General features: G+C 52.9%; 10 protein-coding genes across 10 annotated transcripts; 8 read left to right on the forward strand and 2 right to left on the reverse strand.

Moving 5' to 3' along the window:
* Window positions 1-1,806: 1,806 nt before the first annotated feature.
* Window positions 1,807-3,227, forward strand: CCOS01_02994 (uncharacterized protein; the record flags this gene model as incomplete). The annotated part of the gene is made up of 2 exons (XM_060451180.1): window positions 1,807-1,958; window positions 2,444-3,227. The coding sequence occupies 2 exons, from the start codon at window positions 1,807-1,809 to the stop codon at window positions 3,225-3,227; spliced, it is 936 nt and encodes a 311-aa protein (XP_060317445.1).
* A 1,691-nt stretch (window positions 3,228-4,918) lies between these two features.
* CCOS01_02995 (uncharacterized protein) lies at window positions 4,919-5,245 on the forward strand (the record flags this gene model as incomplete). Its single annotated transcript, XM_060451181.1, has 2 exons — window positions 4,919-5,091; window positions 5,197-5,245. 2 exons carry the CDS (start codon window positions 4,919-4,921, stop codon window positions 5,243-5,245), a joined length of 222 nt encoding a protein of 73 aa, XP_060317446.1.
* A 136-nt stretch (window positions 5,246-5,381) lies between these two features.
* On the forward strand, window positions 5,382-6,837 carry CCOS01_02996 (uncharacterized protein; the record flags this gene model as incomplete). Its single annotated transcript, XM_060451182.1, has 5 exons — window positions 5,382-5,563; window positions 5,896-5,938; window positions 6,162-6,310; window positions 6,437-6,694; window positions 6,756-6,837. 5 exons carry the CDS (start codon window positions 5,382-5,384, stop codon window positions 6,835-6,837), a joined length of 714 nt encoding a protein of 237 aa, XP_060317447.1.
* Window positions 6,838-8,873: 2,036 nt separating this feature from the next.
* CCOS01_02997 (uncharacterized protein) lies at window positions 8,874-9,161 on the forward strand (the record flags this gene model as incomplete). The annotated part of the gene is made up of 1 exon (XM_060451183.1): window positions 8,874-9,161. One exon carries the CDS (start codon window positions 8,874-8,876, stop codon window positions 9,159-9,161), a length of 288 nt encoding a protein of 95 aa, XP_060317448.1.
* A 1,975-nt stretch (window positions 9,162-11,136) lies between these two features.
* On the reverse strand, window positions 11,137-11,568 carry CCOS01_02998 (uncharacterized protein; the record flags this gene model as incomplete). The annotated part of the gene is made up of 1 exon (XM_060451184.1): window positions 11,137-11,568. The coding sequence occupies one exon, from the start codon at window positions 11,566-11,568 to the stop codon at window positions 11,137-11,139; it is 432 nt and encodes a 143-aa protein (XP_060317449.1).
* Window positions 11,569-13,822: 2,254 nt separating this feature from the next.
* On the reverse strand, window positions 13,823-14,134 carry CCOS01_02999 (uncharacterized protein; the record flags this gene model as incomplete). The annotated part of the gene is made up of 1 exon (XM_060451185.1): window positions 13,823-14,134. One exon carries the CDS (start codon window positions 14,132-14,134, stop codon window positions 13,823-13,825), a length of 312 nt encoding a protein of 103 aa, XP_060317450.1.
* Window positions 14,135-14,871: 737 nt separating this feature from the next.
* Window positions 14,872-15,486, forward strand: CCOS01_03000 (uncharacterized protein; the record flags this gene model as incomplete). The annotated part of the gene is made up of 1 exon (XM_060451186.1): window positions 14,872-15,486. The coding sequence occupies one exon, from the start codon at window positions 14,872-14,874 to the stop codon at window positions 15,484-15,486; it is 615 nt and encodes a 204-aa protein (XP_060317451.1).
* A 1,496-nt stretch (window positions 15,487-16,982) lies between these two features.
* On the forward strand, window positions 16,983-22,128 carry CCOS01_03001 (uncharacterized protein; the record flags this gene model as incomplete). The annotated part of the gene is made up of 5 exons (XM_060451187.1): window positions 16,983-17,397; window positions 17,451-17,577; window positions 17,634-17,945; window positions 18,015-19,283; window positions 19,338-22,128. The coding sequence occupies 5 exons, from the start codon at window positions 16,983-16,985 to the stop codon at window positions 22,126-22,128; spliced, it is 4,914 nt and encodes a 1,637-aa protein (XP_060317452.1).
* A 1,145-nt stretch (window positions 22,129-23,273) lies between these two features.
* CCOS01_03002 (uncharacterized protein) lies at window positions 23,274-23,693 on the forward strand (the record flags this gene model as incomplete). The annotated part of the gene is made up of 1 exon (XM_060451188.1): window positions 23,274-23,693. A coding segment is annotated over one exon (420 nt), but the record flags the coding sequence as incomplete, so codon positions are not given.
* A 307-nt stretch (window positions 23,694-24,000) lies between these two features.
* On the forward strand, window positions 24,001-24,753 carry CCOS01_03003 (GPI-GlcNAc transferase complex; the record flags this gene model as incomplete). The annotated part of the gene is made up of 1 exon (XM_060451189.1): window positions 24,001-24,753. One exon carries the CDS (start codon window positions 24,001-24,003, stop codon window positions 24,751-24,753), a length of 753 nt encoding a protein of 250 aa, XP_060317454.1.
* Between the last annotated feature and the right edge of the window lie 77 nt (window positions 24,754-24,830).

Here is a 24,830-nt window from a genome sequence, read left to right on the forward strand (position 1 = left end):
GAAGCTTGCAGCGACGGAGCTTCTGTGATGCGGATTACGGCGAATAATGGCAAACAGAGTTTGAGTCTCTTGGCCCGATTTAGTGCCCCCTGGATTCGTGTTCCAGTCAATCATACTGTCGTAATCTCAACCTCGTGTCTGGCTGGGACATCCGTCGGCTGCTGGTGATGCGAGCCGGCGAGGGGAGGGGTCAATCGAGATGGCCGTCCAGTTTGGCATTTGAACAGCGAATTGATTGTTCAACGAGCAAAAGCACTTAGGAGACCAGAAAAAATTGCGATGAAACGACAGAGTGGATTTAGAGGTCATAAAACGTGTACATATGGCGTCCAAAGACCTGTTTGTTGTCGTAGGCGACACGCGATGAAGTTGGTGGGATCGGGTGAAGTGGTTTGGAGACGCGCCTCGCGATTCCGAGGGGCACTGTGTCCTCGCAATATTCCCACGAAACCACGTGATGTGTCATCTAGACCCACTTTGCGCATCACCCACGGATCGACCTGCAGTTGCTGCCTGAGGTCTGACAGCGTCCGTTCTCCACACCTACCAAACCCGGCCTGAGATGGTGAGGAGAGGAGTAAAGCGGCGATTGCGACAGGGAACCTGGGTGAAGGGGCCTCCCGCGGCTGTTTGGGAGAAGCTTCAACGAGGTAAGCTGCCTTGGTTCTTGTTCTCATTGGAGTAAATCGCGCGTTTTTTTCCACAGAGAGACCATGGAAGATGACCGCCTCACGCAGCTCTGTAGTCACAATTGAAGTTGCCTCTTCAGTCATCTGTCAGTCTGTCAGGGTCGCGCCATCCTCAGTGTGCGGCTTAAGTTAAGATGCATGCGAGACAGAATGCACCACCATTGGTTCCCGAGGTTGATCTCCCTTAGACTACGAGTACTCGGAAGGCTACCTTACACCGTCCGGCCATGTCTCGCAATCAGACATTTGACAGATACGCTATCATGGCCAATCGAGTCGGCTGCAGGCGGGCAGTGGGCCAGATTCGACGTGTCTCACGAATCCATGTAATACTAAATGCACAACCGTCACGGCACAACTAACCAGGCAGCTCATGAACACGATTTCCGTGCAGAAAAAACATGTCGGATCGTATGCAGCAAGGCGCGCTCGCTCAGGTCTTCTCTGGTAAGGTATAGAACGTGTGATATTCATCAGGCACTTGGTTGGAACAGCAGGCGCAGGTCAGCAACAGAATTCGGAACTTGGAAGCTCTACTGTAAGTCGTCTGCCCAAATGCAACGGAGCACTACAACACTGAGGAGGGCGCCGTCAATTGCCGCTAACCTACCTGCAGCCAGTGCAGGGTGCCACAGCTCGCTTGATGAACGGCTAAACGCCGGGTATTATGCACATTGGAGTCTTTCGGAAGATCCACCCGCTGTCTTGTAGGCGTCTTTGGCCACGATAACTCTTGATCTATGGCCTCCCCAAACTTGTTTACAACTAACTGAAAAGAACCGTATTCACTCTGAAAGTATTACAGGAGCTGTTTCCAGTCTTTTGGAGTTTTCTGTCGGGGTTTGAGGCTTTGCAGAGGTGCGTGCAAGTCGAGCTCTTGCCCGGCGAAACGTTAAACCGCGCCAGGGAGCCACTCAAAACCCAGCGCCTTGACTTTCCTGCCTCGCGCCCCCCAACCACCTTTCGACCCATCGTTCTCTCGAGCTTAGCACACTACCAATTTCTCATCCTCGACCGCAAAGGATAGCCACCATCTCACATCCACTTTCAATCGTATAAGTCACAAGTATCAGGATATCATCCACGCGAATCGCCGACATCATCCGTCGCATTCGCCATGAATAAAAATTGGAATGACAGAGCCGACAAGGATCTGTTCTTTACCATCCTGTCTGTGAAGAACATTGGCGTCATCAGCGGTTCGGAATGGACAACCATCGGCAACCACATGCGCACACTGGGTTACGGCTTCACCAATGAAGGCTGTAGGTGAGTTGGCGCGCCTCTCTCTCATGTTTAACCTTCCGACCCTACGCGCAACTTTCTTCGTAACGCACAAAGACGTCGTCATTGCGATTCGTTATTTCTAGAGCATTGCGCGTACTTACGCGCCTTCACTTTTGCGCCGACCCTTCTCTTACCATCTGCATTTCCCCGCTCTGTATTCTCTCCTAGTCTTCTTAGTGCTCATTCTTCTCTGTTTCCCCTCTGGTCCCTCCAGAATGGACCTTAAAATCTATTATGAAAGACAAAAGACGAAGTCAAGGACTGCCTTCAAGGCCCCTTTTCGCACTTTTCGTCGGGCCTCAGATCTATCACGTCACCTCGTTTCGTAAAGTTCCACTGCAAGCAACTAGATGCTCTGTAGCTGGGACGACCTGACCATCGATGTTGCTTTACCATAGCCTTCTCATCTTCTCATCCTGGATCCGTCTCATTTGTTCCATTTGCATACAGCAACTAACGAAATGCAGACAACACTTTCAGGGCCTTCGTCGTGCCCAACACAAGAGTGAGACAAATGGAGGGAGTCCTGATAACCCTCGCAAGGTCGACCCAACAACAAATCCAATCACTCGTCGTCCAGGCCCGGGTCGTGGGAGGCCCAAGAAGCAACCTCAGCAAGCCGCGCAGATGGCCATCGCCGTCTTGGCTGAGCGAAATGGCGAAGCCAGCCAGCCTAGCCAACTTAGTCAAGTCGGACTCGATCAAGAAGTTCAAGCTGGTCAACCTCAACCTGTTATTCAGCCCGACCTTCATACCGATATAACCGATCTTCAGTCAAGTCTTCATCAGCCCGATTTCCAGTCCAGTCCCGAGCCCGACCTTCAACACAATCACCAACCCGACCTTCAGCATGACCTTCAGCATGACCTCCAGCATGACCTTCAACACGACCCCCAGCCCGAGCACCAGCCCACTCATGAGGAGTCTATCCAAGATGACCACACCCACTTGGAAACATCCATCCTGCCTGACAGTCTCATGGCGGAGTCTCTGGACCTTCCCCTTAAAGACGACGCTCTTGACTTGTCTCTCAAAGACGACAACGATGACGAACAAGACGGCCCCGATGCCAAGAGAGTCAAGCTCGACAACCCTGCTCATGACCATGACCATTCTCTCGTCGATGACGAAGCTGTGTTAGCTTTGGCCGCGCACAGCGAACCCCCTTCTGATGGCTACAACTCCGAGTATCCCACAGCCGGCTTGACCGGTTCAGACCCGCACGCTTCCTTCTTTGGTCCTGAGACATGAGAGTAGTGGTCGACCCGCTTGAAAGCTTATGAGGCCAAGGCGGCGTCGGACGCAGCGAATACATTCGAATTTGGCGAACTTGTTGATTTAGACTAGGCGTCAAATCTATAAACCCGAGCCAGTCGATATTCCTCCTCCCCATCAGTTTTGTTAGGTCAAGGCGTTATGCATCAAAGCGGTAGCGGCATCAGGAGCGAGTTTATGAACACGACGAGGTGCTTGGAGTTTGGACTGATTGGGTTTTTCCATTGTCTGTGATCCTTTGACTTATAAGGATACATGCTTAACTGGCACTGACCGAGTTTTTCGATTGAGACCACTAGGTCTCGAGAACAATAAACTTCACAGAACTTGCCACCTCTTTCTACCTGCCATACATCCCATCGAGACAGACGGTTCTATCTCGGACTCGAGAGCAAACGCTATTTCATCATTCTCTTTGACGAACGTCTACTACCTTCCAGAACAACTCAGGGTTCGATGATGCACTAAGACACTCCATGTCTGTCACCCTCTGTATGAGCTAAGCTACAATGAAGGTAGGGGCTTGCTACAGAGTTGAGATATCTAGAATGCTCTGGCCTTCTTAGTTTCCCGTGCTAGCTCGTTCACCAAGAGACTCCTATTCCCATGAGTTCTCCTTACCAGCTTGTTTGCCTACCAGTACAATGACACTTGCCCTTTAGGTTCTGTTCACCAAGCAAGCAGGTGTTCTCACTCTTTGAATGAAATTAAATAGTAAGAAGATATTTGCCCTTTTCGTTCCATTTGGCACTGAGAAAGGGTGCTCTCGCCCTATGGGGCTTCCTTGAGCAGCAAGAAGGTTCTTGCCTTCCAAGTGATGTTTGCCAGGCGGGAAAGATGCACCTTCTCTTGGGGGTTGTTCGTCTGACATTCAGACGAAGGCTTTGAGGCAGCTCATAGATCAAGACGAGGTTATAATCAGACGATGAAAGTGAGAATCTGCACTGCTCTAGGCCTTTTGGCAGGTAGTCAGAAGGCTCCCTTCCTTCTAGTTCTGTTGAAGTAGGATGATGCCTTTTGACTTTCTCGTCTCGCATTCAGACGACTGGTTACTTTAAGACAATTGAGATGTTCAGACGAGTATCTGTTCAGACGAGCGATATTTGATACTACTCTCACCTATGTAGGAAGGAATTAGAGGGCTCTTGCCCTTTAAGTTCTGTTTACTGAGGATGCCCCTGCCCTTTGGAATTTCTAAGCAACAATCAAGAATTCTCCTGCTCTTTGGATTTCTCGTCTCACGTTCGGACGATTGAGTTCTTTGGGACGATTCATACCTTTAGACATAGATGTGTTCAGACGAGTGAGATTTGATACTGCTCTAGGCCGTGTAGTCATATGGCTCTCGCCCTTTAAGTTCTATCTACCTACTGGAGGTGCTCTCGCCCTTTGGGTTTCTGGTGCCGGCGCGTGTACCAACCGGTGAGAGGACCCGGCCTCCTTGGGTCTCTATATAATTCCCTTCAGATTCGATCTCGAGAGCAATTTTTCTTTTCTTCTCTACACCTTCGACCATTCTCCTTCCCAACCATCATACGATCATCCTGGTCTCTTTACCAAAACACAATTTCAGAATATCATCTCCAAGGGCTATTCAGTCTTACTATCTTCAACATCAACATAAAACTTCATCACCATCAACAACAGTCAAGATCAACATCGCAAACATGTCTGACAATAAGCAGGGCGGAAAGTGGTCCAGCCCGGCCTTTCTCCTTAGCCTGGCTGTTGGCTTCTACGACGAGCTGAAGAACGGCAGTCTCCCGCAGGAGGCAAAGGACCGTGTCGAGGCGAAGCTCCATCGCGATGGCTTTGAGGACACCACGTGGGATTCTGTCCGGTATGTATGCGACTTTTTGTGTTTATCTGTCTAGTTTCTGCTGTGGCACGTTTTTGCTGCCTGCCTCTCTTGTCGTGTTTTCTTTCCGTCTCTTGATTTTTACAGTCAACCTGGAGCCCGTCTGTCACATTCGCTGCCTGAAACAGGTGGCTGAAGATATCATTCTCATTCCCTTCTCTACACACTACGCACCCATCCTGCCAGCCCCGACATCTTTCCCTGACACAAACCTTTTTTTCCACATTCCATCTATTATTCCCCATCAACCAACCCAATACTACACGAACATAATGACCATGTCTGAGAAGTCTGCTCCCGGCGGCAAGTGGGCCAATCCGGCCCTCCTCGAGGCTCTGGCTATGGGATTCCACACCGTTGCCAAAGGCGAAGGCCTTACGAAGGAAGCCAAGGACGCCGTCATCCTGAAGATTCATGCATATGGCTTCACGGATATCACCTGGGAAGCTGTCCGGTGTGTATCTCCCTGCTCTCTATTCCACTCTGGCAGTTGCCTCCTCCCTCACCCTGCTCTGCCTCTATTTATTTCTCACCTTGTCCTCTTGCGTCTCTTCCTTCTCTTCCATCTTCCATGTCTCATACTCAACCCAATCCATATCAAGCTTTATCAACTGTTCACCCTCTTACATATCATCATCACATCGTTTCTATCCATTTCTCCTACTGCACTTTGAAACATGTCTCGCTCAATGATCCGGTGGACGGCTGAGATCGACCAGCAGATCTTGGTCTCTATGGTCAAGACAATGGTTCCATCCACTGACCAGTACTCACTCATCATCGAAGAGCTTCATGCCCTCGGTCATACAATGACCGTTTCTGCCTTGAAGTGCGCCTTCCACATTTTCCCTTCGGCCTTTCCCACTTCTGCCTCTCCAGCACTCTCCTTCCCACCACTTCCCACATATGCCCCCAGATCAAGCGATCTCTCAGTTTTTTCCTTCCTTAAACTCTCATCTTCACTCCTATTTTCACTCCAATCACCACCACTCGCCTATCTCATTACCACCTGCCTTACATTACCATTTTCATACCTCCCACTGCCAATCAAGATGGCTCCAGTCACCGTCTGGAACGATGAGGCCCGATCTGACCTTTTGGTTGCGCTTCTGTCGGTCATCAAGCCCTCGAAGGAGGACTGGGACCGCGTTCTTCCTATAGTCCATGCCAAGGGCTATGTCTACAACGCCAATGCTGTCACGTATTTCCTGCCTGCTTTGCCACGTTCATTTTCTCTCGTCTCCCCATTCTTTCTTTCGTCATTCATTATGCTTTTGCTTTCTCGAGATATTTTGGGTTTGCTTTAGATGCTAACAAGTCTCTCCAGGCAGCACATCCAGAAGCTCCAGCGCAAGGAGCTTAACGCCGGCGACGGCGGCGACGGTGAGGCATCTGCCTCCGCCACTCCCAAGAAGGCTGGCAAGAAGGCTGCTACCCCCAAGAAGGCCGGTACCCCCGCTACTCCCAGAAAGCGCAAGACTCCCGCCAAGTCCAAGGCCAAGGTCGAGGAGGCCGATGAGGATGGTGAGGACGACGAGAAGGAGGCTCCTCCCCCCAAGAAGCCCTGCACCCCTTCCCGCCCCAGGTAAGCCAAGTTGAAATATATTGGGACCAATTCCAGCTCACTGATCATATCTACGAAACAGCATGAAGGACGAAGTCCACGAGGACACCAAGGACACCAATACCACCGTCGCCAAGTTCGTCCCCATCAACGCGGAGATCTAGAGGCATTATTCGACCCTCAATTCTATCGATTCGATTGCATCAACATGGCATTTTCAGGACGGTCCACTGGCTCTTCTGGAGTATGATATGGGAGGCTTGGATGAATGATACTTGGGGGTTTGGCAGTATTGGATCTTGATTTGAAGATCATTGGAATCGGCACATAACCGGGGGGTTATCACCTCATTGCGCAATGCATCTCGAGACAGGTCATGAGATACCTGCGGATACGGAAAAGTTACACTGAAGAATTGAGAAGACCATTTGCTTTCTCAAACTGCTTCTCCTTGAAGCCTTGGCTGTCGTACACCTCGACTTTTCGAGGATCTTCCATAAATTCCGCGTGCCCACCGTCACCTCTTGCTCACCTTAGTTGCAATCGTTTGATGAATCATATTGCCTTCTCCTCACGGAAGCCGGAGATCTTTTCTCAATCTTTCCCGGAAGTTAGCAATCGCCGGGGTACCGAGTGCCTCAAAACACAGCCTCATCTAGCCGGCTAGTCAGGCGCAATGATTCCAAGTCAAACCGAAAACTGAGGGCAGTGATGCAAAAACGAGAAAGACTATGACGAGTGGCTCTCTAGCTATCTCAGAACCACACCCCCACGATGTTGAGCTCTTGGCTGAAGTAATGCGAAACAGGCTGAGAACGGGAGGACTCGTCACATTCTCATCGATGATTATGCCAACACTACGTGCGTTGAAGGAAGAAATCGGGCTCAAGAGCTTGATTAGGTTCTTTGACCAGCTGTAATGCACATGCCCGAAGAGTCTGAGAACCATGTCTGCCTATTCCTTGCACGAGTACTATGCTGAGTTGCTCGAAGCTGCAACAAATCGAACATCAGTAGCCGCAGCTGGCATTTTCTGGGACAGGAAAGGCCAAAGTCTGAAATCCGAAGGTACTGCGTCGCTGACCTGTACAAGGGAAAAGAGATGAGACTCAGCTCTTGGCAACGGAGATACTGTGACGCTTTTGGGCGATAGGACCAAGAGATGAGTTGCTACCCCAGTATAGTACACATATTCAAAAGTTTATGCAATTTGTTGAACTTCGTGTTCTCTGCATTTCACATCTTTTTGCCCAAATTGACGCTCATGTCTTTCCAGACGCAAGCAAATCCAAGAAGTTTGGGGAAGGAACATAGTTACCACTGGATTGTCAACTGAGCTTTTTGTTGATTTCCCCCAGCATCTCCCAGCTATCTCATCCCCCGGATGCGCAGAAGACGGTTACCCCTGAAACACCTTAGAGCTCCGAAAGGGCTGCAAAACACGAGTCATCGCAGGATAGAAAAGCAGTTTTCCCAACAACACATCCAACCCATCCAACACCGTCTATCCGATCAAGAGCACACAAGACCCCCCGTTCCATTCCCCGCTCGTCGTCAAATTAAGCCCAAACCCGTTTGAAACGGTGATGAGCGGGGGAGCTGTCTAAGACCCGCCCCGGGCCCCGCATACCCCCGGGCGGAGATCACTGTGGAGACTACGGCAGCACGGGCGCAACGGGCCGGGACCAAGGCTTGCGTACCGTACCGGCATTGACATGAGAGCGGTTGGTGTATGCACCTATCTACTACCTTACCCTGCATAAGAAGATCTGGCTCAATTGAATTGAATCTAGAGTAGAAGAGTTTGGTACTGCCAAGAGAAGGAACTAGTTCACCGATAACATCAGTAGTAGACCTTTACTAATATGAACCCCGGTTGGATTTAGTTGAGTGGGTTTAGATCCAAGGGAGAGAAACCACGTCTCAACACATGGCAGAGTGTTAATCGATCAAGCAACTTGCCTTGTCTAGCAAGCTAGTTGACCGACTGTGAATACGAGAAACAAAACGCACAGTAAAGAACAGCACAGCACAGCACAGCACAGCAATATCGAATACACTCTCCTGCTTCGCTGGCTCTGCATACGCGCGCTGCACCCAAGGTGCCGATTACAACCTCACCGACATCGCAGACCATCCCTTTCAATCCCACCCCCAACTCTCCCGTCTCCCCCAGAGGAAACGTTCCCCTCTCGTTAAAATGCTTCCAGAAACGCAGAGTGAGACATTGGGATACCACGTCAACGTACTCCATACACTAGGTCCGCCGCTCTCGGAAAAAAGTCTCCTCCAGCCAGCTAAGCAAGAAAAGACTTTACAGCCACTTCCAAGACATGGGAAATTCTGCCCCATGCCAACGTGCCTAGCCCAGCCCCCCACGAAATACTTACCTACTCCTGCATCAACCAAGGCACAGAAAAAACCACGTGCTCGACAACGGCATCCTACGAGCACGAAAGACCACGAGGAAAAAGCAATAAACAATTAAAGATCTCCTATCGTCGTGGCACAAATCATCCGACGCGGAGAAGCCTCTCTCTCTCTCTCTCTGTCCATGCTATTTTGCCTCCTCCCCAACCGCCCGGCGAACAAAAGGTCCCTCCCCTCGTCGTATGTTGCACGAGGGCACATGACCGCGCACCATGCATCAGCTTCGCTTACAACGCTCACCGCCGCCGTTCACTGCTGCTCAGCGCTTGCTCGTCCAGCGAGGCGGTCCTCTCAGCTTCCATTCCATGTGTTCTCCGGGCTTGTGTTTTTGCCTCCATCGTGGATCTACAGGTCCACCGTCCACGAGATATTTTCTCGCCTCGAATAACCAGCCCTATTCTTCCCCCCCAGCCACCTCATTTTTTTTTCGTTTGGTACCTTACCTTGCCGCCGGTAAGAAACTCAACAAACAAGGTACGTAACCGCAGCCGCTTCAGGGGAAGCTCTAGAATGATTCCGCCGAGACAAGCATACATAGCTTAGCAAATACGAGCAGGAAGAAAATCGAGTGAACCGGACTCTCATACCTGTGTAAGTCAAAGACAGCTCTCTCAAGATCCAACGCCACCAACAGCCGTCAGCCAAATGCTTACGTCGGGTCTCCATCACATCGATAGTAGACCGCGGGCACCCCGTCCCCAGTCTGTCCCCCCCGGTCCGCATCCCGCCACACCTCTCCATCGTTACACCTCTTCAACCAACCCGTGCATCCCTTCCGCGTCGCCCCGCGCGTGCGAGTGCTAGCTAGCCTAGCGTGCCCGTCATCTGCGGACGTTTGCTCATGGCTCGTGCCGGCCGTAAACGGCGGGAGGACGATGGCGGATGGGGGAGCCTGGGTGGACGGACGGTGGTGGACCAACGGGGCACCATGTCGAATCACAGATAGCGCCGTTCGAATCACACGCGCCTAGGCCGCATGCGGTCTGTAGGGCGGCACGGCGGTTGGGTCCAGGGGTCCAACAGCTTTTGTGTCTCTTCTCTTTGGAGAAAATGGGATTTCTAGCAGACTGACCCTCCCAGCGCACGGCCGGTCATGCCGGTTTACCCTTCATCTTCTTTGACGTGCTGCAATTGACTTCCAGATGTCAAGATGGAGCGCACGCCATCAGATCTTAGACTATTGTCGGTCACCGTGGCGGCGTGTGGGACGAGGTGAGTAAAGCGCGGGTGCGAACAGATGTGATGGGACAAGGATATTCTCGGCGGTGATGATCTCTGCAGATGTAAGTGCTGCAGTACAGACGTGATCGGATGGTCGACTGGGGAGATGCCGGGATTTCATTCATGTCTATGGCCCCCCTGCCCATTACCCAAAGAGTGTTGTTCGTGCTTGATAAGATGCTGCGAATCTGCCTCGTTTCGCGTTGTTGGGCGGTTGAAAGAGTCAGTTCACCTGGTTTCCCCGCCTGCCCAGAGGGATGACAGGACAGGGGTAAGCGAGCTCTTTCACGGCGCAGGTTCCGTGATGCCACGAGGTGGTGTGTTACTCATCTGCTGAGACATGTCAAATTCTCCAATGGAAACTCGAAAATGAGCTTCTCAACTTCTCTTGGTGATGGTCGAGCAGGCAACCCTCATCATTATTGAGAGCAAAGACCCTATCCTCGGCCGCATCCACTCATCGTCACGGGACGCGGAACTCCCGAAAGACTCGAATTGGCGACCTGCGTAAAATACAAGTCGGGAAGGTGTCGTTGGCCTGCGATTTTGTGAGGTTTAATCCCGCATGGCCTCCCCTCAGTGGGGATATATATGAATGGAGGATTCGCATGTCAAAAAAGGCGTTTTGAGAGCCACTTATCGACGATTCTGTACCCGTCATGCCGTACGCGAGGGATAGCTGACTGCCAATAAGGACGTCAAAGTGGCACAGCAGCCTCTCATTCGCTGCACAGCACTTGGTGGTACCCCCGGCCTGTATGGAAAGCTGAGGATAGATTGCGGTTTGCGCGGCGTGGCTAAAACTTCCATCGCTATGGATCCTGCTGTGATCCCGATAAGCGCGGTGTCCAAGTGTCTAATGTCGTGAGATTCAAAAGCATCTGAGAATGACGTTTTCCCATGGTTGCCGTTGCCGCTGCCGCTAGGGTGACGGCTGCTCGCTTCAGGCCGCTTAAGTCGGTCATGCATTTGCACATCTTGCGCCGGCGACCGCACGAGATGCAAACGCCGTGATTCTGCCACGACACTATTGGAAGAGTAGTGGAAGTCGATCGCAATAGTATTGAAATGTCATACGGCATAGACAGGCCGGCCAGCTCGGCTCGCCCTCGATGCCACTCGGCTGCTTCCTGGCGTGTGAGATCCTGACGTTGATCTGAGCGATCGAATGTAAGATGGAGCAGCAATGCGTGGGGCAACAGTTGCCAAGCATCCAGGGCCCCCAGCAACAACCTCGAAATCATTGTAATGTGGATGGTCAACGTGATCCGTCACGAAATGATATGTGATGAGAGCTTTGAGTCGGTCGACTCCGTCTGACAATATGGGAAGCTATTGCGGTATTTGATATAGACATCCTCCATCGGCTGTAAAACTAAGCACAAATATTAGCACGTTGGCCAGGCTGATTAGGCCTTTCGTGGCTCTACAAGCATGAATATCACAGTTGCATTGAGACTGTGAAGTAATCCAGCCGCACAATCCTAGCCTCAGCACAATTAAGTGACTGGATCCTATCAACAGGGCCAGGAACCACTCTGCCACTGTGCCGTGAGGCTCGGTCTCGTGTGATGGATGTCGATCATTGATTGCTAGTTGGTTCTGTCAGGGCTGGCCAGATAACGTCTGGCAGAACGATTCTCGTTCGTCGAATGGTCCCTAGCCCGCTCTCGATGCTTTGATTGATGGCTACCGGAAGGATTGTTCATCCTCAGCCGGATGTAAAATAGCTAATACACCTGTGATCAAAGCGGAAACTCGACCGGGAGCGATAACGATCTAGACGGCTAGAGAGGCTACCTAGTTCGACGGCAAAGCAAACACACGACCCCTGCAGTGAAGCCAAGACGATGTACGACATGGCAGGGGTGGGCGAGCTCTGCCCATCAACCCACAACTCCGAAGCGGAGGAAAATTTCATCAAGGCTCGTTCAACTCAATCCGCTAGTCGAGCTATGGTCTCAGCGAGGTGCAGTTAGGTTGCAAGTCAGGCTCGACTACTTAGTACTGCCCGAGCAGCTCGACAAGGTCGCCACGGTACATAGGAAACTTTCCGAAGTGGCGTACTGCGTAATATACAGATTCCAGGGGTTCCTCTCGGTGGAAAAACGTCGCCGTTTGATATTGATGTCTCTCAGCCCCCTCAACGTCGAATATCTTGCAAGGTTTGCTGGCGCCACAAGAAGCTGATTTGACAAGTCGGATCGGCCGCCCTATTTCACGCTTTCACCGGATGCATATGAAGTCTCCGACTTCAAGAGCAATATGGCTGCTCCATCGCATCTTCTCAGAGACTTTCAAGACCAGTCGGCCTTTCGTATGATACCTTGAAGGTAACACGAGGGCAAACAAGATGTCAGACAGCACGCATGCCAAAATCGTCGAAAATCTGTCACGTAGGTGCCTAACAACCCGAATAACGAGCTCACCCAACAAGCAGCTAGCCGGCAAGATAGTTGAGGCACGGTCAAGATGGTGGTTGCGGCGGGGGAATTGACCACCCGTTCCGGGGTAGCATCGTGATGGCAAGGAGAAGAGTGGAGGGCACGTTACGTACCTGAAGCTTGTGCATCAGCTTGAAAAAATTGGTCTAAGCGACGGTCAATGAATGAGGCGGCCGTGAGTTGAACCATGCTCTCAACATGCAGCCATACCTTAATCCGTACTTCAGTCATGCACGGGGAAGCGGCCGGTGAGGTTGCATGCTGGACGAGTGTGAAGCTGATTAGCGGCCGATGAAGGTGCAATAGCAAGGCTGTTCCGTCTTCCCATGTCATTGGGCTGCCATCGGATGGTTTTTTCCAGGGGCATTGACGAGGAACTGATATCCGGGGTCCAAAAGGTAGGCCAGACCGGGATGGGTAACTTCAATGGGTGTGGCCAAGGAGCGAATTGATGTGGCAGGTGGACGAATATGTCGATATGTGCAGCAACGTTCGTTCCTTCGGCCCTGAGTGAGACATGTAACGAATGCACCGACTGGCAGTGAAGCTTGGTGATGTAATAGAGTGCGTCTTATCGTAGCGGCGGGACATTGCGATGGACCTCATTGTTGGCCAATTCCCCACAATGGTAGAGACGTTGAACAGAGAGAGGCGAGCATTGATTGGGCACTCAGCAGGCAACGCCAATTGAAGTGCTTTGAGTTGGGTGCTGGGATTCGGAAGCTCTATCTGATACGGATCAGGTCGACTGGGGGTCTGTGTTGTGCATGGTGTTCGAGGTATGCAGGTAGCAGTGATCGTCTCGCAAGGACAGAGAACCAAAGGCGGGCAGATGCAGCAATGGTGCAGCCTCAATCCTTGAGAGGGCTGGCCTGTGTGGACGGACCGGGAGTCTTAGGCAGTACTCGGTAGAGACTAGAGCTGTGGATGAGAAGGTGGAGGGTTCGGAGTGAAGCATTGCACGTTGCCAGGCCGTTGAATTGCTCCATCAGTGTGCAGTGTGCAGACAGGGCGAGGCCGCGAGAGGGCGAGAGGGAACACAAAGTTCCGAGCTTCAAGCACAAGTAGTGGGGATTGGTGATGGATGGTGGCCGCTTGTGTGCCGGCCAGCGGGATGTGATTCCAGACCCGTACCGGCAGAGGCGATGGCGAATTCGCGATGGATGCAGAATAGTGGCGTTCGTTCGAGTCCAGCCCCTGGAACTAAGGAGCCGATCGAGTTCGTACGTTGCAATGGTAGGTATTGTAACGGGAGTGACGGGTTTGACGTTGTCGATGAGAAATGGTAATGTTCCTGAAACTGGAGGGAAGAGGTCGGATGGTGTGTCACTGGCCAAACAGGCACACAGCCAGATTGGGATATCATTGATGGAGTTGATAGAGTTGGTGGAGGGTGGATTGAGGTCAAACGGGGAGAAATAAGTGAGGTACGTACTCCCAGAAGAACAAACAGAAATACGAACCAGATGGATAACTGAGGAATTCCGAATTGTGCACCAGTAAGGTACCTGACGGAGTACAGATGGAAGGAGCGGTGCACTGAGATAGTCCGTAGATACCTACCTAAGGTATTAGTTGACGGGAGGAAGGAAGGAAGTAACAAAGTAATAGTAGAGGAAGGTGGAGGTCCATGAGGTGAGGTTGGAAAGGTGGCACAGACGGGGAAACCGGCGAGAGGTAGCGGCTACCTCTAACATTGCCGCCGCTCGGGGCGGAACAGAGACACCAAAAGTAAGTAGTGGATACTTCTGGGTGGATCCAAGTGGATCAGTCCAACGGGATGTTAAAAGCGACGAACCAGTCAGACGCACGTCCATGGGCATCCCTGCAATGCATCTGCTGAACAGCAGGCACATGCGGCTCCGGATTGGCCCCATGCAAGTTCCTTAGGCGCCATCACCCTTTCCTCGGCGCGTAGACTGTTCAACCCCGGCTCCCTGTCCTCCTCCTTCCCCTCCCCTCAACCTATCCTCACTCTCGACCCGTCCTCTCTCGATTCTCTCTCCCGGTCCACGCAAACGACCTTCAAACCAAGCCTCTCTCTCCTCCCCCAACCATGCTCTTTTCCTCACTTCCCGCCGCTCTGGCCATGTCCGTCTCTCTATGCTGCGCTGCCTTTCGACCCTTCGACAGGCTCTCAAGCCTGTTCAAGAGTCCGTCCTAGCAACTAGTCATCCATGGCCACCGAGGCGAATCAAGCCTGTTTGTACCAGGATTCACGACCGTGACCACCGCCGAGAAGAGGGGAGTCATGCCACTGGTCCCCCGTCTTCAGATTTGGATACCTGCGCACTACATCTCCTTCTGCGTACATACCGCGCATCTGCCATTCCACAGCAGTCCTGTAAGGTACCTTTGGCGCCCCCAAAGAGACATACGCTGTCTTCACTGCCTCACTGTCAACCATTACTCGATACAGCAATGCAAAGTCAAATCATCAGGGGGAAAGCGGAGCTGGATATCCAAAGCGAGACATGCTTGTTGGAGAACAGCCGCCGATGGGACGTCACTGCGAGTCAAAGACCAGACGATTCGGTTGGATTCTTCATCTGCTCCTTCATTGTTCTTTCTTTGTCTCGCTATGCGTGGTGGGCTGGGCACGATCTTGGAGACAAGAACCTAATGATGAGATGGCCCGGCCGTCACAATCACGAGACGGGGAATTCAAGCTGGGCTGAGAGGGAGCCAGTGCCGCCTCAGCCCAACTTGATAGGTTGATATTCCTGTCGCCCGCCCGCGCGCACATACGCACGCAGGTTAAGCAAGCATCGCAAGCAGCAAGTAGCGGCAGCGTGCCAGCAGCATCAAGCAGGATCTCGCGAAAAAAGAAGAGACTGGCACTGGCTAGCACCGCGCGAGAAGAGGACCGGAGACCTAATTATGGCAAAATATTGATGTACTGCCCTGTTCAGACGCACTCTGCTTGCCTCGATACTTCGTCAAGTCGCCCAACCACGCCGCTCATGGCATTCGACCATCTCCACCATGCCATGACCCCCCCGTCGTCCTGCTGCATATTCCCCAATTCTGTCCCCCTCGGCACGCGGTGGCTTGCACCTTGCACACCTTGACTGGTCCCCTTCCACTGGCTTGACAGGGTCCCTCGACGACAAGCACCCCGGTCTACATAGCATGCAGCGTCTTGGCTCGTCCAGATGAGCCGGACCGTATCCGCTCCCAGATACCTCGACCGTTCACTGAACAGCTCTAATTTTATGGTCAAGATTGATCGTCCAGTGACAAGTCAGCTCCAAAACTTAGGCGCCATGCTCCATGTTGCTTGACTTTCTTCCCATTTGGCTCCATCACACCCCGTCCACACTGGCACACACCCCTTTCGAGCAGCAGCCTCTCTTATTTTCCATCGTCTTTTCGATTCCTTTTCTTTTCTTTTCCCTTTCCGTCGTCAGTCTGTAAGCAAGAAAACCCTCTCTCCCTGCTTGTGTGTCTCTGTAAAAATCGAGTTGCACACTTGACAGAATCTTCCTGCAAGACAAGCGCCGGCACACCCCCTCGACGAAGACTTATCCAGTGAGCTTTCTCTCTACGTCCAACAACGTCAACTTCAACAGAGACAACCTCATCGCTTCACACCCTTCCACCTGCGTCTATAGCGTCTTTGCCCCCCCTCCTCAACACGTCCCGACAGACTGTAACCGTCTTTAACACGCCGGCTCCCAGACTTTCTTCTCTTTCTTCTCCTGTCCTACTTTTATCCGGTAACTCACTGGCAACGAAGAAAAAAAAGGACCAACAGCCCCGCGCCGTAAAAGAGAGACATTAGAGTGCAACGGCACAACCAGCAACCGTAACACGACAGCAGGCAGAAGATACCGCTACTCTAGCACGCCTACGAAGAGCTTTGCGAAAAGTCTCTGCAACCTGGAAACGTGGAAGGACAGCCGGCCCGGGAACGGACATTGAACAGTGCTTCATGTGATGGTTGGATTGGAAGAAGTGTAGCTTCCCGACTGCCTTTGGTTCGCCACGAAGCAGCCGGACGGTGCTGTGATCGTCTCGGATTGGTGAGTAGGCCTGTCTCACAGGAGTCACCCACCTGTTTCTCGGCTTGAGAGGGCTCAAAGGTTCTGGTCTGGTAGACACGGGCCTTGCAGCCGTTGCCCTGCCTTGAAGTCGTCCTCCCCAAATGCAGCTTGCCGACTAACATCGCACCGGGTCCCAGATCGAAATCCGAAAAAGGATATAGTGCCATCATGTCCGCCTCCGCGAGAAACCGAACCGCTACCGTCAGCTCCGGGCAATCGTCACAAAGAGGTCGGAGCAATGAGATGCAGGATTTCAACATGTCGCAGCCCAACATCATGCGGTACTTCGAGCCATGCGCCGCCACGGCGTCCATGTTCTTGTATGCCCAGGGTTCTTCCATCGTATGCTGCCACCACGACACTCTCACAATAGAAAGAAGATTTTCAAGGCACTCGGACGAGGTGCAGTTGCTCGCAGTTGATACGCAAAGCGAGATTGGAGCCGGAAGGCTGGTAGTCAGTTACGATGCCGGGCAGACAGCCATTGTCTGGGATATTATGACGGGCGACGAAGTAGCCCGATTCGCTTCATACGAGCACTTGACAACTGCTGCGTGGATGCGCAATGGCAATGTTGCATTTGGTATGTTTATGTTCGAAAAATCTCACATAGTATACACTAACAGATGGCTTTAGGTAATACGCAGGGCAACATTATTCTATTCGAGCCCACAACATCAGAGCATATCTCTTCGAGAACGATTGACCAGATTGCCGTGACAGCGCTTGCACCAGCCGCAGACTGTAGGACATTTGCGATTGGGTAAGCTTAAAGAACTCCAACGGGCGTCGCAAAACAAAGTTGCTAACTCTTCGTAGATACCAAAATGGCTCGTTGTTGGTCGCAACTCTTCAGCCACGATTCACTATCCTCCACAACCTAGGCACATCAAGAGCACCTTCGCCTATCGTCACGCTCAACTGGCATGCCTCGTCGTCTCGTCAAAAATCGGACATGCTGGCATCACAGACCCATGATGGCGACCTCCGAGTTTGGAGTGTGTCCAAGTCGTACAGCAGCGATGACCCCGCCAAGGTTGTGAGGATTCTCAAGCGCACCGATAACTACCAGACCGGTCCCAACTGGATGGGCTGGTCAAAAAACGGCCGCATTATCCAACATTCTGACTCGTACGTCATTCTTTGCCACTTGAGGCTTACGCGCGCGCTTAGAACTTGCACTGACTTCTATCACACTAGGGAAACACTATCGTGGGATGTCCGTACTAAGCACGTTACTTGGGATAGTATCCCGACGCTCGAGCACGTCAGAGGCCTGGCCGTGTACGGCCCCGGCGCCAGCCTCTTCACCCTGGGAGCCAACAACACCGTACAGCAATTCGACCTTAACACCCCTTCCATCATAGTTGCTAATGTACAGCACCCGGCCAACTTGTTGCCACCATCACCGCCTGTCTCGATAGAGGAACAGCAGGGACAGAAAACATCAACAACCATCGTTACTGACTCGGATGCCACGTCTGGTTCAATTGAGCTTGGCATTTCAGAGAGTGACGAAGATCACTTGTCTCCCTTTGACCGTATAGTTAGCCGGAAGGACACAGGCACGCCCAAGGCGCTCGACCCTTACGATGCCGATACCGCAAGCGCGGCTTCTAGCCGCAGCGGACTGTCTTCCATCTCGCGATCCTCCGGAGGATCTCGGACGCCCGGACGGTACCCGTCGTCGGCCGTCTCTCGAGGCATGACTGAAAACACCTACATCTCTGCCGGATCGTCTCTCAGATCTTCTGCTGCACCTTACCAAGAACGAGACATGTATTCCATGAGCGGAACGTCAATGATGAGCGGCACCTCCATGTCCTCATACCGCTCTCGCCGTTCTAGGCCATCCCGTCTACGAAATGAGGTCTTGCCGAGCCCTGTCGACAGCAAGGTCCAGGATCTCTTCAAGTACACCAGGAGCCGGCTCAGCGACATTCCTTACAAGCACCCGATCGGGGGTGACCATAGCCGACTCACGAATGACGATCTCCGCAAGCAGATGCTTAGCACCATCTTTGGATGGAACAAGGAGATTGACGACTTGGTCAGAGAGGAATTGAGCCGACACAATGCGGCTTCACCGGCGCGTATTCTTCTGATGAGATGGCTGGGCGATATTGACGCAGATGTCATGGCAGCGAGCTCAGCCTCAATGACTTCCTCTGACTGGATGTTGCTAGCCCTCAGTGGTATTGGAGGCCAAGCTTCGCAGCACAAGCTGGGGCGCGCCTACGTTCAAAGACTCCTGGAGCACGGTGATCTTCACGCCGCTGTTACCATTCTAATTGGCATGGGTGATCACAATGATGCCATTGAGATTTACGTGTCCCACAAGAAGTACATGGAGGCGCTTATCCTGACTTGTCTCTTCTATCCCGCCGTCTGGGAACGACAGGCAGCTATCATCAAGAAATGGGGCGAATGGGCTGTTATGCACGGGCAACAGCAGCTTGCCGTGAGATGGTATGTTTTCTCTATAAGTGAACATAATGGTACGATGCGCTAACAGATTTCCAGTTTCGCCTGCACTGGTGCCGAGTCTGATGAGCCATGGACATCACCTTCTGCTGCCCAAGTGACCTTCCAGAGCATCAACCAGAACGTTCATGAGAATATCCCGGAGGTCCTGTCACCTCCTCTCTCGCCTCCCGGCATTAACCGTGGACCCCAAAGAAGCATCGCCAAGACGTCCGCTCTGAAGCTGATCACGTCTTTTGGCGAGCAGCAAGGGAAATCAAAGTTCTTCTCTCAAGGAGACGGCGGACAGACTCCTATCGCCGCGGGCCCAACACCCATCGCCGATTCTGCAGTCTCCCCTGGTGGATATGATGTCACCACTGCCTTCATCCGCCCACCAAACCGCAGCCAATTCAACACCCCGAACTCGGCGAGATCCGGAGCATCTGCCTTCAGTCGCAAGCGCCTCCCTTCCATCGGTGAGATTCCGGGAGACTTGTCGCGTGAACAGCTTCAGGTTGATGTTGAGGAATCTCGACGTGCTCTGCAACTGCGCATGTCTTCTGCCGAGCAGGAAAATCTCGCTGCTGGCCTGTCTCTGCAGAGGGCTGCCACAGCAAGCCCGATGATGATGCGTGACCAGTACAAAAAAATCACCACACGGACAAGAGAAGCACCTCCCCCATCTCCTGATGCTAGAATGATTATCAAGATGGAAGGCAGCATGGCCCAGCGCAACGGTTCCCGAGACCGCAAGCCAAAGGGACTTCATCTTGAGCTTGCAGGTTTGAACAACATGGCCAATGAGATCACCTCTCCCGAGCAGTCAGTGGCATCTTCCACCCGTTTCCACTGGCCTTCCCGACGTAGGGGACCCGGCTCCGTCACAGGCTCTGTTACGTCTCAATCCACCACCGGCAAAAGCATCCGCAGCAACACTACGGGTGGACGACAGGACTACATCCACAGCCTCGACACTGCCCAGCGCTTGCAACAACGCAAGCAGCGAAGCCGACATGCCAGTCGAGAGGGCAAGCGCGATGGCTCCCGTGGCCGCGACCGTGACCACAGCCGCACTCGCAAGACATCTTCTCGCGAAGCTTCCGCTGAGCGTGGCCGTGCCTCTAGCCGCAACTGGCCCAAGGCAAAGCGCTCCCCAACCTCGCCCATCCCTATGTCGCCCGAAGATCTCATCAACCTGAGCACACCCAAGTTCTTGCCGGATGTCGGAGAGCCCGCCACAGTGAGGAAGTCTAGCAAGAGCAGGAAGGGTACTAGTCGCGCATCCAGCCGGGGTAGCCAAGGCCGCAACAGAAGCCCCGAAGGCAGACATCGCCCTCCTGCGCTTGAACTCCGCGGCCGAAGTGCGGACCGGACTGGCTCTCACGCCAGGTCACCTTCGTCTCCTCTACCTCTGTCAGCCAATCTTGTCCACTACCAGGGGTCTGAAGACGAGGAGGACTATGTCAAGGCTGTTGTTGCCCAAGAGAACTTCAGAAACAGACACAACAGAAGCACCAGCCAGCATGGGTCCCGCAAGGCGCTCTCACCTGAGCTTACCAGAGAGTTCCCTCGACGAGACCGATCCGAGAGTCGCCGTCGCCACGCTGGTGAGAACCTGGATCAATCCCGCGATATTGCGCCTCCCCAATCCAAGTCTCGTGCCGCCTCTACAGAGCACGCTGGAGACTTGAAGGCTATGAAGGATGAGAGGCAGCGTAAGAAGGAGGAAGCTGCTCGCGAGCTCGAGGAACGTCGCAAGTCCCTCGCACAACGTCCCTCGGCGCCACCAATTCCCCACCCCAACCACATCCGAATCGGTATTGAATCATCCCCAAGTGCCGTTGAGCTTCCGCCTCGCAGCCACACTGCCGACCCTACTACCAACAGAAGCATGTACGCACGCAGCAGCTCCAATGTGCACATTGGTTTGCCCGCAACGCCCAAGGCCATGCGTCTCATCATCGAGTCGGACAAAGACAAGAACAGCATTCCGGTGCCCCCGATCCCGGCTACGTTTGCCCAGAGACATTCCCCGGTGACTTCTCCCCAGCAGCAGTCCCCCGAGAAAGAGCAGTCTGCCGAGACCCTCACTTTGCTCCCTCAGACAACTTACCAGCTTCCTTCCACGGTCTATCAACCTCCCAACCGCGGAATGATTCCTCGCAGCATGTCGGCCCCGCCCGTCCCTCCTGATGCGCCCTCCCCTAGAGGTCCTAGCGCCAGCAGCAAAGGTCTTTCTCGCGGTCCTTCCATGAGAAGAGGTCACTCTGGTGAGATTCGCACTGTCGATGACATGATCCGGGTCAGACGTGCCTCCCAAGAAAGCAACAACTACGGAAGCATCCCACCGCCGCCGCCTCCTCCTCCTGCTCCGCCAATGTTGAAGGAGCTTCAGCACCTTGCGATGCCTCCTCCCCCGCCCCCGGCGCCTCTCCCGTACACCGCCCACATCCAACCCGTGACCATGGGTTCCGGTATGATTGAGATTGTCATGGACGACGATGACGTTATCCAAACGACTATTGCTGCTCCCATGGACACAACAGTCCCAGTAATTCCACCACCCGCCCCGCCCGTGTCCAAGGGTGGTCACAGCCGAGGACGCAGCTTCTCTGAACGAGACAACAGCATCGCTGGCCGATTCTCCAAGGCGACCGACCGCTTCAGGTCCGGCAGCCGCAACCGCAAGGAGCCCTCAGCGCGGCCCCGCGGTCAGGAGGACTACGAATACGCCCCTTATGAGAGCGTACCTATGCCAATGAACTATGGCCGCGAGTCGATGCGATCTCCCCCCGCCATGGCGCAGAAGAGCTTGCCTACTGGCCTGCACCACAGCGAGATGATTTGATTTGGTCTTCCTGCTGGAAAAAGTTTCTACACTCCCCAATCCCTTAATTAGCTTTACACATCACATGTCGATTCGTTGCATGGCGACAGGCGTTTCTCGATGAATCTCGATACCATTACTTTTTTTCCACGACCAACGAACACGAACAACACACTTTGCAGTGTGGCAGCTCTGGGGCCGCCCGAACCACAACAACAGCAGTTAGAAGCCGCCTTTTGTATACTTCGAGTCTATCCTTGACGACGAACATTGGAACGCGGAGTGAAATGCCATTTCTTCTCCAATTTCTTGTTATCTTTCAACTCTTTTTCGTTACACTTCTTGTTTTGCATTCTTAACTTCTCAAATGATGACTGATGATGGCTGGATCTTGGGATTTCGGGGCAGAGCCGCGAGGCAATACACATGAACACACGATACCTGTAGTGGGAAGAGCGGCTATGTACGTGATGGAATGAACAGTCGTCGCGGGGGAAGGTCGAAAGGGGCCAGATGGAAACGAAAACAGAGAAAAAGCTGGATGGTTTTCAAGATGACACCGTCTTGCACCAACGAGTATGATGGAAGAGAGAGAGAGAGAGAGAGGAGGAGGAGGACGGAAGGGTTGGAACGGGATGGGTGAAAAGGGACCGAAAAGTGCTGGAAACGTGTGTCTTACAATGTTGCCTCACGGCATCTTTGTTCATCTAGTTGAAGGGTACGGGGATTCTTCCTTCCCCCGCCTCTTTTCATTTCTTTAACTTTTCTTTCCTTTTCAGATCTGCTTCTCCAAGTCGTTGACTGGATTGCAACTGATGTTGGTCTTTTATTCCCTTTTTGAGCGGGTGATGATAGCTATGTGGCTTGCTCGTCGAGATGGCCACGTACAGGCTAAAAATTGAGAAGAATGCAAACTGATTCCGAGACTATTGAGACATGACTGTGTCATATGAGAGTATCAATACAGTGACTCCGATAATTCAATTGAGTTTGGTCCAGGGGGAAAGGCGGGAAAAAACAAAAGAAGTCTGTCGTGAACTGGGATTGAACCATGTGCGAAAGAAATTGTGCCCAAAAAGGTACTTCTCAACACCCCGAAAAACATCGTCAACTGTACACACAGTAGGCGTTCGTCTCGATTACCAGCGACAACAATCAGACGGTCGCAACCGCGATGCACATGCATCTACCGACCGGTACGATATCTGATCCCAAAAAAGTCAAAAAGCTGGAGTCGGGATCTCTATCCTCCTCCACAACCCCAAGCCCCCAGCGATCGTAATCCAGCACGCCATGCGACGGTGAAGATACCTCTGCAGAGTGAAACCTCCCTCAAGTGTCATCTTCATTGCTTAGGGCCACACGCAGCGATCGCAGGTTACCCGTGCGAGTGGGTGGCCACCGCAGCATTCGCACTGGGCGCCGCTGGGGGGTTCCAATGTGGATGGGGTAGCGGAAGAAGAGTAATGAAAGCCTTCAACCATTTGACCATTACAGCCGGTAATTGCGAACAAAATTGTATCACAAGTAGGGTCGGGGGCTGGCGGGGGACGTGCGGTGGTTTATGGGTGGGTCTGCTGAGGTAAGCAGGGTATTTGCGCGTGTAGGTGTAGGAGCTCCCAGCACTCAACGCGCCCGCGAACATCTCCACCGAGTACCGACCTAAGCTTCCAATGGAAGTTCCATCATCCACCCCAGCTTGCAATTCTGGTTGGACTTGACGTCGCGATTGCGCCCAGGGGTTCTGGCTCTCCGAAGCTCTCCCTAACTTTTCTAAACCAAACCATCAAGCCGTCTTGAACCCGCACAATATCAATGGCACCATAGCAGTCTTTTCCTGTTCTCAAATTTCGAGCTGCTTCTGCTTCTTTGCAGCATCACCCAAACTCCACGATGCTCGCAACAACCCCCCGCCTCCACGTCCGGCGCCCCTCGCCAACAACAGCCGAATTCACAGTAACAACCCGCCCGCCACCAACCCTCGCAGTCCGCGTCCTCTCAGGCCTCCTCTTCACCCTCCGCATCCTCCTCTTCTTCTCCTCGATTCTCCTCCTCCAAGCAGCCCTGGCGGAATCACCATACGTCATCTCCCTCCTCTCCGCATCGACAAGAGCGAAACCCACCGCAACCGCAACTGCAAACGACGACCCAGACGCCCTCTTCTCGAGCGCAACGCTCTGGCAGGTCCTCCTCTTCATACGTACCTCGGCGCCAGGCCGCCTAGCGCACGCCGCGGCAGCATCGCATGCGATACCGCTACCCGTCCTGGTCCCGGGGTGTCTGCTCGCGGCGTACGCGACGCTGAAGCGCACGCATACCACTGAGAGTTTGCTCGTGCTGCGCGGGCTGGGGATACAGACGAGTTCGACGAGTGGGAGTTATCTGTCGGCTGCCGCGACGCGGTTCATACCTACCGAGAAGATTCAGGACGTGCTTGTGAATGAAGCGTTCAGGGGCTTCGAGGTGCGGTACTATTTGATTGTCATTGTCGAGGGGGAAGAGGATATCGTCGTCGTGTTCCCTAGGATACTACCCAAGAAGAAGATTGTCGAGACGGTGTGGAGAGGCGTAAGGGGATGTCTGTGGGAAGCGGATGGCGGGAGTAGTAATAGGAAGATGGATGATAGATGGCAGAACGGGGTATGACAGGTCCCTCGTAGCCTTGACGAATTCATGATCTGACCAAAGCTTTCTACTTTATCTTTTTCTTTATGATAGGGGAC

Source organism: Colletotrichum costaricense (assembly GCF_030867565.1).
Source record: "Colletotrichum costaricense strain IMI 309622 chromosome Unknown Scaffold_3.1, whole genome shotgun sequence".
NCBI lineage: Eukaryota > Fungi > Ascomycota > Sordariomycetes > Glomerellales > Glomerellaceae > Colletotrichum > Colletotrichum costaricense.